Genomic DNA, 14,498 nt, shown 5'->3' on the forward strand with positions numbered 1-14,498 from the left:
GTTTAAGACAAGTGTCCAGGGTCCCCCTATAATCCTTCCTATAAGGAATTATGGAGCCATACCGTTTAAAAACATTCTGTGGAGTCAGACTGCCTGGATTTGAATCCACCTGGTAGCGGGGGATGTTACTCAACCTCCCTAAGTCATGGTTCCCACATCTGTGAAGTGGGGAAGAGGTAATCCTTATGAAAAACTTTTTGGGGGAGACTGGCTGGACTTTTGACCTCAGAGTTGGGAGTTCAAACCCCACGTTGGGTGTGGAGATTACTTAAGATCTAATTTTTTTAGTTTATTTTGAAATAAATAGCTGTGTTGTTAGTGCGGAGCCCGATTAGGGTCTCAAACCCACAAACTGGGAGATTACCACCTGAGCTGAAATCAAGTCGGACACCTATCAAAGCCACCCAGCTCAAAAATCTTTTAAGACATCTTAGGGGCGCCTGGATGGCTCAGTCAGTTAAGCGTCAGACTTTGGCTTAGGTCACGATCTCACGGTGTGTGGATTCGAGCCCCACGTCAGGTTCTGTGCGGACAAGCTTGGGAACCTGGAGCCTGCTTTGGATTCTGTGTCCCTCTCTGCCCCTCCCCTGCTCTCACACACACTTTCTCTCTCAAAAACATTAAAAGAAAAACTTAAAAAAAAAAAAAAAAAAAAAAGCATTTTACGGACGCCTGAGTGGCTCAGTGGGTTGAACATCCAACTTCCAACTTTGGCCTAAGTTATGATCCCACAGTTGCTGAGTTTAAGCTCTTCTGCGGTCTTTAAAAAAAATTCTTGAGTAGAACTTAGTTTTTGTAACCTCAATGTGTGACGCGGAGTGGATGCTGTTCAACCAGTAAATCCCCACATATTTAGCGGCAGTTAAGCTGATTAATGGGGCTGGGGGGTGGGGGTGGGATCATGTCTGTGATACTAACACCTAGATGGGTGGTCCCTGCAGAGTAAACTGTGGGGAGAGACCCACAGCCTTGTGGGATCTCTACCACCTCAAGACCTGTACCAGGCCCAAGGTCCATTGTGACCCCCGCCCCCCATGCCTCAGAGTAATGTTCCCATTTGGGTCACTGGTTGTATTCCAACACTAGGTGTTGGGAAAATCAGGGAACCATGGGCCTCCCCTCACCTTGCACACACATCCAGTTCCAAACTCAAGGGGCAAAACAGGTTTAAGAGCCTGATGCTCCTTCATGCACCGGTTTCCCTTTGGGTTATCACAGAACTGAGAATACACATTACAGGCTCAAACACTGCCATTGAGATAAACTAAGGCTCCCTCCCTGGAGAGCTAGACCCACAACACACAAGATGAGGTGACCTGACCAGGATGGACTCCAGACAAAGGATGACTTCTCAGACTTGAGAAATCCAAGTTGCAGTAGTGTGGCTTCCTGATACTGTCCTGACATCTGCCAGCCTTAGAGCCCAGCTCTGGCCAGGAACTTCAAGCTACAGGTCGGTCCTCAACTCCCAGCAAAAACCAAAGACCCATTTCTCTGAGTTCTGGGAAGAGGCCTGTACAGAAATGTAAAAGAGAAACTTTGACTCAGGCAGGCCTTATCTGGGCACTAAAGGACAGACCACAATGCTGCAGGAGGCAGAAGCCAGGCTGTACCTCCTGGCCACCAGCTCCCTCCGGGTAAAGCTCTTTGGCCTGAACCCCACTCGAGAAGAAAAACACCCAGCAGCCTACTGCAGGGGGCCCTAAGTCCAATGAGGTTGAACCAATCCCTCCCTCCAGGGTGATCACAACCGTCAGGCCAAGGTTGGTAAGGCTGCCTTACCAGAGATCAGAAAGCAAGCACAACTCACAGAAGTACTTTCACTACAAAATAATTTATTACAACACACAGCTGCAGCACAAGCCTATGTACAAGCACATACTCCGCTGACAACCCCAACTAGGGGACCCTTTTCTTCTCCCTGGCCTTTCGGACCTCTTCTATCAAATCTTTCAGATATTGTATCTCCTTGGCCAAAGAGTCTGCCCTCTCTTTCAGAGCCTCATTCTTCTTTTCTAGCTCTTTACACTCGCCAGTAAGGGCCTCTTGCTCCGCCCTCTTCTTCTGGCGGTACCTAGTGGCTGCTGTCTTGTTCTGCTCCATTTTTTTCAGCTTCTTATCCAACTTCTCCACCTTTACTTTTGCTGCCGTTTTCTCTCCAGGGGGATCATAGGGTTTGGGGCGGGCAGAACCACAGAGGGAACACGGAGACAGCTGGCTCTTACTTGGAGAGCCCCTTGAAGTCGAGGGGCTATGCTGGGGGGACCCCAGATAGGACTCAGGACTCATACAGATGCCACTATCATTATCTGACGGGGCATCCTCCTCCTTTATGCACTGAGGGATCATGAGAATGTAAGCAGTAGAGTCTGGCTTTCTATCTCCTTCAGAGATATCCACCTCACTGCCTAGCTCTAAACTAAAGGAATGATCTGGAGTGGAGGAAAGGGCCCCTGGGGAGAAAGAAAGAGGTTGCAGGAAGGTATAAGGGGCAACCTGGTCTGTTTTGGGTAAACTTTCTGGGAGATGGCCAATTGGGTTCATGGTCTGGGGGGGCTCCTTATTCGTCTCCTGGACTAGGGGGTCAAAGAGATCACATGTGTCATCCAAAGTGGCCAAAAGCTCATCTGGCATGGTTTCCAGGTCATCTATATTGAACAGAGAATCAAAATCAAACTCCTTCAGATCCATTTTCTCCACCATCCAATCTGTCCCGGAGAAGGCATCCTCTGCAAAAGATTGAAAAGGAGTCAGACACACAAGGCAGCAAGCCCGACGCTCAGATCCCACCGGCAGGCAAAGGACTCCTACTCACCCTTGCCGTTGTCTGAGGCACTGACCAACCCATCCACAGCCAGCCATTCGGAGGAGCCCGCCTTAGCCTTGTCGCTGGAGAACCCATGAGGTTTGAAGTGCTTGGCCACCTCCAGGTAATCGTCTAAGAGACCTAGGCTTACTTCAGCCCCCAAACCCGACTGGTCGAAGGGGGACATCAAGTCCCCCCCCAACACCTCGCTGCTCAGGAAGCTCATCATCTCGGCCATGTCGCGGGACTTTACTGGAATCGAGGAATGTGCTTGATTCGAAGAGGTCTTTGTCGGTTACAGCAACGCTGCTGCTGGATGCCGTGAAAAGCCTGAAAAGAAACCAGAAATCAAGGCCCACTAGAGACCAGCCGGTCCCAGAACTTCATCTTTCCATCCTGGAGGGAGACTGGCCAAACTAGAATTCCACTCGGCAGCAGAGAATCGGGAACACGTGGCCTCAGAGCCATCGCGTCCACCTTCCTCGCCGCCCGGTCAAGCCGCACAAGATGGACGCCCTCGGGGCTGGGCCGTCCCTCCACCGGCCGCCAGAGGAAGGCGCGCCATCCTCAAGTCCAAATACGGCCTGGGCCGCCGGCCCCGCCCACACCCGCCCATGACTCACACCGCGGCACCGCCCTGCCCCGCCGCCATCTTGGCTCCTGCCACGTTTTGCTGGGAGCCGGACGGGGACGCGCCCCTGAATCGGAGGCCAGGGTCGTCGAGGACTTCTATCCCCGGGGACGGGGCGCGCTCCCCCAACCCAGAAGCGTCGGCGTCTCGCGGACACCCAAACAGGGGTCACGCGTCTCGGGCGCTCGTAAAACCGCTTCCCCCTCTGGGACGCCGCCGGCCGCAGGCCGCGCCCAAGCGAGCCGAATGCCCTCGCCGACCCGCGGGAGCATGGCCAGAGCGGCCCGGCCCCGATACTTACGCCATGGCTTAAGCCGCTGGGGGGTGCCGCTGCAGAGCCTGGTGCTGCTGCCGCCGCTGCAAAGGCCAATGCTGCCGCAGGCACTGCTGCCTCTAATACGCCATGGCGGCTGCGGACCCTGGGGGAGCGGAGGAGGGAGACCGCGCACTCGCACAGGAGCTCTACATTTATAGGCGGGAGGGAGAGAAATGGCCGCGGCCCGCCGGCCGTGGGTCCTTTATAGACTTTGCCTCTATGAGGACGCATCACAGGACATATCCTTCCGCCCCGGTCACGTGACCCACGCCTCCTACCCACTCATTTTCGCCCCTCCGACGCCCCTACTATCTCCAACCTACGACTTTTATGTCCAGAAGGTAGCTGTGAAAAGAATGTGAATTATTTTTAGAGTCCCAAGAAAGGAAAAGGGCGCACTACTTTACACGGCAACTAAGATCAAAGAGTCACTTTCCTCTCTGGAGCCGGAGAGCGCGGAGGGATTCTTCAGACACACCTCGTTTCCGGTGTTAGCTTCGGGGGCGGGGAGAGAAGTCTTTCTGCCCAAGGAAGGTTTTTATTGTGAGGTTCGAGGCCGCTTGGTTGTCGCGCGAGATGTTGGCGGAGAGCGAGCGTCGAGCTGATTGGTTAGACATGGTGAGTCATATATATCTCGATTTTCTATTGGCTCTGAGCCCGAGGTGGGAGGGCTTCTCGCTGAGAGAGCCCAGGTCCGAGCGGGAAGGGGCGGAGTGGTGAGTGAGGTTCCCGCTGCTGCAGTCTGTTCTCGGTGGGCCAGTCTCGGTTAATTTCCCCGCTGCAGTGGCTTCCGCAACTCTGCGCACACTTAGCGGCCCGTGGTTGCGCCGCCTCCTTCCCCGATCTAGAGCGTTCAATGGTGATGACAGGCCGGAACCCGTGTGGCCCCTTCCTGCCCCCCTCAGTGAATCTCCGAATTAGCATCCAGTTTCAGGCCCTACATGAAATTAGGGGAAAGGAAGTGGCATTTCGTGTGCATTTCCACCATATGCAAGGCCTTAAGTAGCTGTAAGGGGAGACAGGACCTCAGTCGGGACCTCAAATGCTTCATGCCCACCTACCATAAAGGGCCAACTCTGCATCCTTACTGTCAACTCTCAAGTCCAGGCGGGAAGATGCATAATCTATAGCCCAGTTTTAAGGTATTTTTACGTACCCAACCTGCTAAAATGTTTGCTATTCTATTAAAAGTATTCAGTCCATCACAAGGGAACTTCTTTTGGTTTATGCAGATGCAGTTGCCCCAAGAGATTTTATTAAACTGGTATCTGTCACTGTCAGTTAACGCCCAATTCTGCGACTGCCCGGTGTAACCTAACCACTTCTCAGCAAGTCCCCCTAATGCCGCTAATGAGAGAAGCTTGAAAACCCACGCCCACTTGCGGGGGGCAGGAGGGTTCGTGTGTTTGGAAGCAGCGGTCCAGGGTAGGGCTTGCAGTTTGCTCTCTATCGGGGAGCTGCGAAGAGTGCCAAGAAAGCTCTTCAACATCCTCCAGTCCCCTTCCCCAGTCAGGCCCTGTGGGGGCAGAAACCTTAAGTTTCTGCCTCCATTTCGGTGGGCCATAGAATTATCTGTAGCAAGGCTGTGAGGTCAAAAAATGTGGGGAGCGCTGTCCTTGTCCGTTCATTGCTTTGATTCAGTCTAGCCCAACGATTTCTTTACAACAGCAAACCGAACTAATGCGATGAGGTGTGTGGCCCAAACCGCACAGCTTTCCTTGGAGGCAGTATGGGGTAGGGCTTAGAAGACAGATTTTAGAGGCAACTCCAAAAGGATCCTGGCTCTTCCATTTAGTGGCTGAGACATTTTGGTTACACAAGTTATCCTTGCTGAGCCAGTTTCCTCATCTGTGAAATGAGGCTAATGATGAGTATCCTTATGCTTAGAATGAAGATTATATATGGAAAGCATTGAGCAAAGTGCTGATAAATGCTCAATAAATGGTTATTACTATTATTAGAACTCAGGTCTTCTGAGCCTGACCTCCCAATCCCCACTCCCCATTTTCCTTTTATCATCCTGCTTCCTCGGAGGACTACTAGTATTTATTGAGTTGATGAAACCAACAACTGGTACATGTAAAGCATATTGCAAAGTATGGTTTTTGTATTGCTTTGGAGAAATCACAAATGTCAAGATACAAAGTCTAGTCTTACGTGCAAAGGCACTTAAGTATCCCTGAACCATTACACAAGTCTTCCAAGGTGTACCGAAGAACCCATGGGGCATGTATCAGAAGACCTGTCAGTGCCTCCTTACAGATGACTAGCCAGAAGGTTGAGAATTAAAGTAATGTTGCCCCAGTTTTGACACCGCAGAGGTCATTGATGAATGGCTCCAGGGGCAACCTGTCCCATCCATTCTATCATGGAGACCCAGATCAAGCACTTCCAAGGTTCTAGCTGAGAATGGAGAACCAGTACCACTCCTGTAGGAAAATGTTTCATACCACACACAAGTCAAAGCTGTGGGAAAGGAGATTTTTATTTTTTCTTTCCATGCTGTGGAAGGACATCATTTTCCCCAGCTTTACTTCCTCCCTCAAGGAGAATGAAAGATAGCAATTCCCCAGGTCTCAGGGCGAAGCTACTTCTATGTGGGCCTAGCCAAGGTGGGACAGAAAGACCAGTGACTGATTCCAAATCTACCGCTGAATGTATCAACTGCTACTGAAGGGCAGGCAAGTGACGGGAAGGCAAGTTGTGGACTTGGCCTCAGGGACCAAGAATTTAAAGACTACAAGGTGATCTGAACGAAAAGGTAAACACGCTGGACTCCACCTCGGAACCCACATCTGGGGGGGGGGGGCACCCGGGTGGCTCAGTTGGTTAAGTGTGTGACTTCAGCTCAGGTCGTGATCTCACAGCCCATGAGTTCAAGCCCCGCATGGGGCTCTCCGCTGTCAGCGCTGAGCCCACTTCAGATCCTCTGTCCCTGCTTCTGCTCTCTCAAAAATAAACATAAAAACAAAACAAAACAAAAAACTCACCTAGTATTCTGGCCACTGAGAACCAGCAGTGTCTAAAAGGCCCACAGCCTAACAGATCGAGTCTTAAGTGTCCCTTACCATTGTCTTTGGCCTGGACCTTTAGCAGGAAGAGCAGAGTACTAAGAAACCCTGTGAACACAAGTTTCCAGGCAAGGTCACAGCCTCAAGGAAGACAGGCTACGGCAGAGGACTCCAACACAATGCAGGTTTTCCCTACTTACAGAACCCCCGCTGGGGCCTCTCCAGGAAATTGTGATCATGAAACTAATTCCTTGTCAAAACCATGGGAGTTCTCAAGTTGGAGTACAAGGGAGCAAAATCAGCTAATCTGGGATGTGAACAGGGAGACCAGCAGGGGCCGAGACCCAGGAGGAAAGACCGTAGGCCTCGACACAGCTTTTCCAAACGTTAACTTTGATCATTTATTTGAAGGGGGAAAACAGTCACGACAAAGCATATCATAAAAATACTGTTATCCTGAACTCATTTTTCAGGAAGGGGCACCAGGGAAAAAATCAAAATATACTTTGGAATGGATTATGCTTTTGAGACAATGAGTATATTTTTAAGCATTAGGCTAACTCTGTGGTTTGCTAACATAAATGGTGCAAAAAAATTTCCAGAGAAGTAGGAGCTGGTGCCATGACTTCAGGCAAAGGTGGGAGTTACTGGGTACATAGGCAGGAGAGTGGTGGGGAAAGGCACGACGTCCTTCCCCAAAGATTAAAACAATCGGGAGGGGGTGCAGGATGTTGTCCTCTTCCATCCAAGAACCTCAACACACTGGACAATCTTCCACGTTTTACAAGGCTTGCCCAGTCTCAGTCACCAAACCCACTAGGACCAGGGCCAAGAATTTCCACTGCTTCTTGTTCTGAGGACTTCCAGGTGGTTCTTGCTTGTGAAATGGGAAAGCCACGGTTTTTGGTTTTGTGAAACACAGTTAAGAGACAGAGATGCCCTTGTGTTGCTCTTTAAGAAAAGAGATAAAACCAAATGGCAGTTACACTTGGCTTTGATAATCTGGGCTTAAGTCTTTAAAATCTTTTGTTTCTTTCCAGTTCTCCTTCCAATGCTTTACATGCAATTTGGTCAGAGATGCCAGCTTGAGAAAACTAGACTCTGTAATACATTGGGAAAACCGACTGCTTTACCTCAATGAAGACTAACCCACTCTTTTGCAGCCTCCCTTCTCCTTTCCCTCTAATGGATCCGAGAAGCGAGCTCCGTGCTCCGGAACCACCAAGGTCAGGCTCCACCCCATCCCCTCCAGGCCAGTCACCGAGGGCAGCACTCAGGCACAGAGATTTCCTTTAAACCCTAATTTGACTCCGATGAACAGCCAGGGTGGAGAATCTCTCTCAGGGTTCGGGGCTTTTTATGTTTCATTCTCTCTCAGGAGCTTCATACAAATGAAAGAGCTGAGCCACTTTAAGGATCCTCTGCATACATAGAGAGGAGCAGGAAATTTTTCCCAATAGAGTCGAGGTTAACCCTAGTTTACCCTCCTAACCCATGACAAAAAGGGGGCAGGACCGTCTACCCTAAATTCAAAGGTAGCTGAGGGTTCAATGCTATTTTAGAGTCATTTCATGCTGCTGTCGTTGGGAAAGAACGAGACAGCTGTGGAGAGCTTCACCAGAATCTCACCGATGGAGAGGTAGGAAGAATAGAAAAAATAATAAAACTTGATGGGATAACGAAATACTGGATGGGCAGATCAGAAACAATTATTACTGGCTTCTTGCCACGGACAGGACAAAAGCACAACACAAGACGCACAGACGTCGTGTATTAAATACTCCTCCCCACCCTCAGGATACTTTGCAATACACACAGCGCAGTTTTAGCAGCTGGAAATAAGAGGGGGCGGAGCAAGCTGCACCGACAACCCCCCCCCCCCCCCCCCGCCGTGTTTTATACAGGAACTCTCTCCCTAGGTAGCACCAGTCTCCCCAGGAGTGGGCTGAGACAGGACGGGGAAGAGGTCAGCGCAAGTCTGCTCGCCCTTCGACGGTGCCTAGGGGGCTCGGCACGCACGGCTCTCACGTTCCTGTGGCAGAAGCTGGGGAAGGAAGGGCTGGCTTTGGGCCGGTTCCTGCTCTGAGGCAGCATCCTAAAGAGGCGGGGCCTGATGGGGAAGAAACTCCTCACCAAGCCTCGACCGGTGACTGGATTTTCCAGTTAGCGTTCAGACACCTGTCAACCTCCCCCAAGGCTGTGTCCTCGAAGGCTTCGTCCTAATTGGCAAGAAGCAAGGAAGGGGCTGAACAACAGCACTTGTGCAGGGGGGCACAAGTGGGAGTTCTCACTGCCCGGCAGGCAGCCCCTTCCCTCCCTCGTCCTCCTCCTGTCCTCCTGCCACTCCGCTCTCGCAGCTGATCCGGACCAGCCAAAGGGGAGGTCTAGACACCAGGCACACGCACCCTCCCCAGGCCCTCCTCACCACCTCCAGCTCCCCCGCGGCACCCTCACAGATGGCCACTAAAAAACACAATCTCCAGGCAACTTTGCAACCAGTTTATCTTGAGCCTCACTCCTGCGTGGGTCAGTAACCGTGTTCCCAGGAGGGACCTTCTCAGCACTTAGGAATCTGAGGTGGTCAGGACGTGGGGGGCATGGGCTGCTTCTCCAGGAACCTGGGTCGAGAGCCAGCTCTTCTCCCGGTTTTAACCCCAGAAATTCTAAATAGTGTCTGAGCGCTCACTCTGCAGAGCTCAGCTCGGAAACGTGCCGATCAGAACTCTTCGGTGACATTCAACTCAAAGGCAACATCTTGACGGGGCAGATATGCTCCAGGGAGAAAAGCAAAACAGAAGGCGTGAACAAGAGGAACAGACAGAGGGGACACTGGAAAGAAAACAGGCCAAAGGGCAGACAGGAGCAGAAAACCTGGGCCAAATTGCAAAACAGCAGCTCAGGTCAGGCCAGTGCTTCACCTTCTCAATTCATTCCAGAAAAGTCAGCCTGGAGCGAGGGGGCGGGGAGGAGTAGGTGCACAGTGTTTGGTGACAAAAATAGAAAGGGCTAGGTGAGAAAAGAGGAGGCAAAGAGATGGCATTCTAATCAGCATGAAGTGACCGGGGCGATGACCAGCAAGATAGGAGGCACCTAGGGACCCTGTGAGGCACCAGCTGTGCAGCCACGTGTTTCTAACGGAGAAGCCAGGGTCTGACCGCCTGACGTCCACTTTGGCCTTCACCTGCCCTACGTGTGCAGCAGCACCTCCGGCTCAGACAAGGAGCAATAGAGAGTATATCCCAATTCATCTATTTCTTCAGGAGTGAGCTCTGCAAACAAGTTCACCTTGGGGTTCAGGGCACTGGGCAGGACTCCGGCCTCTAGGTAGCTGATGAGTCCCCTCAAGGCCTGCAAGAATCGGTCGGCCAACATATCCGGAGACCAGTCAGCCTCCTCCTGGGCCAAGTGGAGGATGACGTTGGTGAGCTGGCTGGCAGTGAGGTGGCCCAGAGCCGGAGTGGACTTGCATATGGCCTTGAGGATCTTGAGGCACAGAGATCGGCAGCCCGAGTCGGCCTGGTCCAGAGCCCGCAGGCGTGCCGTCTCTGCGGGCCGCAGGCTCAGCCGCCATAGGTTGTCGTACTGGGCCAGCCGGTGTGGTCTGGCTACCAAGACGGTGTCGCCGAGAGTCACCGACGGCAGGAAGTCAATGACGAGATGCTTGTCGCGCTCATACTGCACTTCCAAAGTCAGGGCTTCTGGGGGTGGTGCCGGTCGGATCACGTAGTCCAAGAGGGACCCTATGGCTGGCCAGTTGATGGAGCCAGCCACTACCTTCTCAAATGTGTCTGCCACCGTCTTGGGGGAAAGGTAGCCGCCTACTACGCAGCGGTCCCAGTAGCTGCTACCACGAGGAAAATACTCTGGGTTCTCACGGCGAACCAGGCAGAAGCCGGGGACATTCATGATGGTGTCCTCACCAGGGATACACGACCACAGGTTCTGCTCCAGCACCAGGGGCACGATGAGTTGGATGTGGTCAGCTGTCACCACCTGTTGGAGCACAATTAAAAAGGTTTTGAGGGATTTAATCTGCTCAAAAGAGAACTTTCCCCAAACACAGGTCCCACCATCTTGTATTCCCCCATCAATAAAGGAAACGACGAATTCGTTCAGAGCAAGGATTTGAACCCCGGTCTGTCAGAATAAGAAAAAGAAAAAAGAAAAAAGAAAAAAAAAAAAAAAAAAACGAAAAAACAGAAAGGGTTAAAGAAGACACAACATGGGCTACGGCAGCAGGTAAACTTCAGAAACAGTAAGACCTAAGACTTCAGTCTTTCTGGCACGCCTGGGACACCGATCTTCTGTACCAAGAGCACTCTTGAGAAACGGCTTTTTTTATTTTAAATGTTTTACTATTTTTTTTGAGAGAGCGTGAAGAGCGTGAAGAGCGCTCGTGCGCACGTAAGCCGGGGAGGGGTGGCGGGGGCGGGGGGGGGGGGGGGCGCGGGAGACAGAGGATCCGAAGCAGGCTCCGCGCTGTCAGCACAGAGCCCGACTCGGGGCTCGAATTCACGAACTGTGAGATCGTGACTTGAGCCGAAGTCCGACGCTCAACTGACCGAGCCCCCCAGGCGCCCCCAGAGAAGCATCCTGGTCCGCACCCGACCCTACCCTTCGTGAGAACCACCTTGGTACCTGCAGGTCGTCATAGAGGCTGCCACTCAGGTACATGTCCCGGAGCGGCATGTCCGGCAACTTGGCCCGCAGGAAGCTCCGGAGCTCGGCACATATGTCCACGGCAGCTTGCTTGGCCCGAGCCTGCTCGCCAGCAGGGATGGCCGCCCGGTTCCGGTAGTAAGTAAGAAGTTTCTCCTGCAGGGACATGCGGAGCCGTGACTTCTTCAAGTCTACCTGGCCCTTCCTGGCCAATGGCTTGGGCCGGGGCGGGCAGAATGTATCTGCCAAGGCAAGAGAGAGAGGCACATGAGCTCTTCCCGTGCTCACTCAGTCCACAGCTGCCTCGGCCCCGGAAAGGAGGGCCTGGCACAAAAGTGCGAGCGCGGTGCCTGGCACACGGGCGCTCAAGAAAGGTCTGCTGAAAGCGGGGGCGGTACTGAGCACACACAGAGAGGCCCCGGAGGGGCAGGGGCCTTGTCCTCACCTGCGTCAAAGGCTGAGGAGTCCGTGGGAAGGGTCTGCAGGGACCGGCTCAGGCCTGTCTTCATTTCTTTATTCAGCAGTCGGGGCGAGCCCATCCAGTTCGGTTCTTCCCAGCTCCTCTTCCCTGAATGGCTCAGGCGGGTGGGGCTGGTAGGGGCACTGATCGCCCTATCGTACATCTGAAATAGCGGAGGCCGAGGCATAGGAAGCTTCCTGCCTCCGTTTCCCTTCTTCTCAGCAGCTCTGCCCTAGGGGGTCTGACTACTATTTTTCAGTAACTTTAGTTTTATTCTAGATTATGGAACACTGTGCTCCATGCAGAAAATCTCGGGAAATACTAAATGATGCAAACAAGAAACAGATCTACCGTAAGGACACAACACAGACACGACTGTTAATATTTTGGTCTGGCTCTTGCTGGGAAATATGTATGTATATACTTAGGATCCTACTCTACGTACACTTGCGACACTGGATTTTTTTCACTCATCCTTTTTATCATCTCCCCACTGTCACTGAAAACGAACCCAGTGGTCAACATCATGTACCTTTTCTGACTATTCAGCATTGTACCTTACGAACGTACCATAACGTTGAACACGGATTCATTTATTTAACGGATATTTACCGAGTGGCTCCTACATGCCAGGTGTGGTTCTAGGTGCACAGAGTCAAGCAGTAAAACACAGAGACCCAATCCCTGCCCGCATGAGTCTGCAGTGCGGTGGAAGGATACAGGCAATATGTAATAAACAAGTTAAATGTGACATACGCAGTCAGAGATAGATGTTAAGGAAAATAAAGTAGAAAAGGGAAATAGGAAGTGTGTATGTGGTGGGAGTGTTGCTATTTCAAATCGGGGAGTTAAGGAAGGGCATCTTGGTTATCTGTAGTGGTTTACTCACTGGGATAGACTTATTTGTATTGCCACCGATTTCTTCAGGGCGGAGTCCTAGAAGTAGACTTGCTGAGTTCTCCTATGGGCTCATCTAACAATGTCAGATTTCCGGGTTAGGCCCCCATTAGCAGTATCCGAGGCTCATTCAAGGTCAGCTCCACTTGACAGAGGCAGCCTCATCCGCCCCCCCCCCCCCCCCCGCCGGCCCTGGCTGCGCCCACTTACCCGCTTAACTGCCAGCGTGGCGATGCCCAGCATGGCTGCTCCGCCCACCCCCAGCACCAGCCGGGCATTGGAGAGCACAAAGTCAATGGCCGTGCCGATGCCATTGTCATCCTTCTTGCCTTTGCGCTCACCAGAGCCTGCCATCTCTCACCTGAGGACGAAGTCAGAACACAGCCATCACCACCTGGGACTCAAGAGCCACCCCTCCTCCCTCCCCCATCAGGCCACGCGGCAGTAGGGACAGGGCATTCTATGAACTCCAGCAACCCAAATCCTCCTGCCTCTAGCCTGCGCGCTCTAGGGTCAAGGGAGAGAAACCACGCCCCATGACATATCTGCATATGCAAGGGGGGGGAAGAATGGATCGCGCTCATTGTGAACAAAATCTCTCCACCAACCTACTGAGGTTGTAGAAAGAGACAGCCTTAGCTCAGTGTCCACCAATCCCTTCTTATCTTATATTATATTATATTATATTATATTATATTATATTATATTATATTATATATTATATTATATATTATATTATATTACCCTACCATGCACTTCAACCCTCTCCCTCTCCCTTCCCACCACGGTAGCGTAGATTGTTTTGATCCTTTGGCTACCACTTCCTGTAAGGTGAGACCTGAGAAGGTCTAACCTAATAGACTAGGTCAGCAGATGCTCATCCAGTCCCATGACGTCACTTCACACATAGGGAGGTGACCTGCCAGAGGTCCCAGAGACAGGGAGTGGCAGAGTCACCTCCACAACTCAGGACTCCAGCTCCTAATAGGCTGCTTTTCCTACCATCGTGTTTACCCTTTACCCACACCAAACGTTCCCACTCTACTTTCTGCAAAAAAAAAAAATAAACCGTTAAAAAAATAATAATAACATGGACCAGACTACTGCACACGGAGACATAACCTCAAGTCCACACATGAGAAAGGTCCAAAGGGAAAAAATAACTCTGTGGACACTCCCACTTGACAAATGCTTTGCTTCTTGGGGAAAGTGTTCAGGTGGCGGGGAGGCACCAGGAGTTCAGGTGAGGCTGGCACGGTGACACTGAGTGTAAACCCCAAGGACGCTGTAGGCTTGGCTGTTAACTGGGAAAACACACACACACACACACACACACACACACACACACACACACACACACCCATTTACCCAAATGCACTTGAAAAATGAACTAAAAAGGAGCTCACGGGCTCAAGACCAAAGAGGCGGCCTCTCGTACAGAGCTCCGGCAAGGGGAGCACACACTTGCTCCCCGGCAACAATGAAGTCATCCTGACTGAAGTTCCCCGCGTCCCCACATAAGCCTGTGAGAACCGTGGGTCCGACACAGAGGAAGGATGGCAAAGCGGTGCAGATCTGAGCGCTGCTCTTACCACTGCTGCTCTCCTACCTCCCACGTCCAGCACCCCAGGAATTACACAGGGAAAGCCAGCTGTGCACCACTCGGGGTCCCAACATGCCCAGGATGGGAGGAGACAGAGACAGGATCCCTGGGTGCA

The 14,498-nt window shown here is 52.0% G+C and overlaps 2 protein-coding genes across 2 annotated transcripts; both read right to left on the reverse strand.

Annotated features, from left to right (window-relative positions):
• Window positions 1–1,815: 1,815 nt before the first annotated feature.
• On the reverse strand, window positions 1,816–3,917 carry ATF4 (activating transcription factor 4). The gene is made up of 3 exons (XM_058741236.1): window positions 3,739–3,917; window positions 2,816–3,136; window positions 1,816–2,729 (listed from the first exon to the last, which is right to left on the reverse strand). Exons 2-3 carry the CDS (start codon window positions 3,042–3,044, stop codon window positions 1,900–1,902), a joined length of 1,059 nt encoding a protein of 352 aa, XP_058597219.1. The 5' UTR covers window positions 3,045–3,136; window positions 3,739–3,917; the 3' UTR covers window positions 1,816–1,899.
• Window positions 3,918–9,249: 5,332 nt separating this feature from the next.
• MIEF1 (mitochondrial elongation factor 1) lies at window positions 9,250–13,134 on the reverse strand. The gene is made up of 4 exons (XM_058741235.1): window positions 12,991–13,134; window positions 11,869–12,046; window positions 11,403–11,665; window positions 9,250–10,757 (listed from the first exon to the last, which is right to left on the reverse strand). Exons 1-4 carry the CDS (start codon window positions 13,132–13,134, stop codon window positions 9,951–9,953), a joined length of 1,392 nt encoding a protein of 463 aa, XP_058597218.1. The 3' UTR covers window positions 9,250–9,950.
• Between the last annotated feature and the right edge of the window lie 1,364 nt (window positions 13,135–14,498).

This window comes from Neofelis nebulosa, chromosome 8, assembly GCF_028018385.1.
Source record: "Neofelis nebulosa isolate mNeoNeb1 chromosome 8, mNeoNeb1.pri, whole genome shotgun sequence".
Classification (NCBI taxonomy): domain Eukaryota; kingdom Metazoa; phylum Chordata; class Mammalia; order Carnivora; family Felidae; genus Neofelis; species Neofelis nebulosa.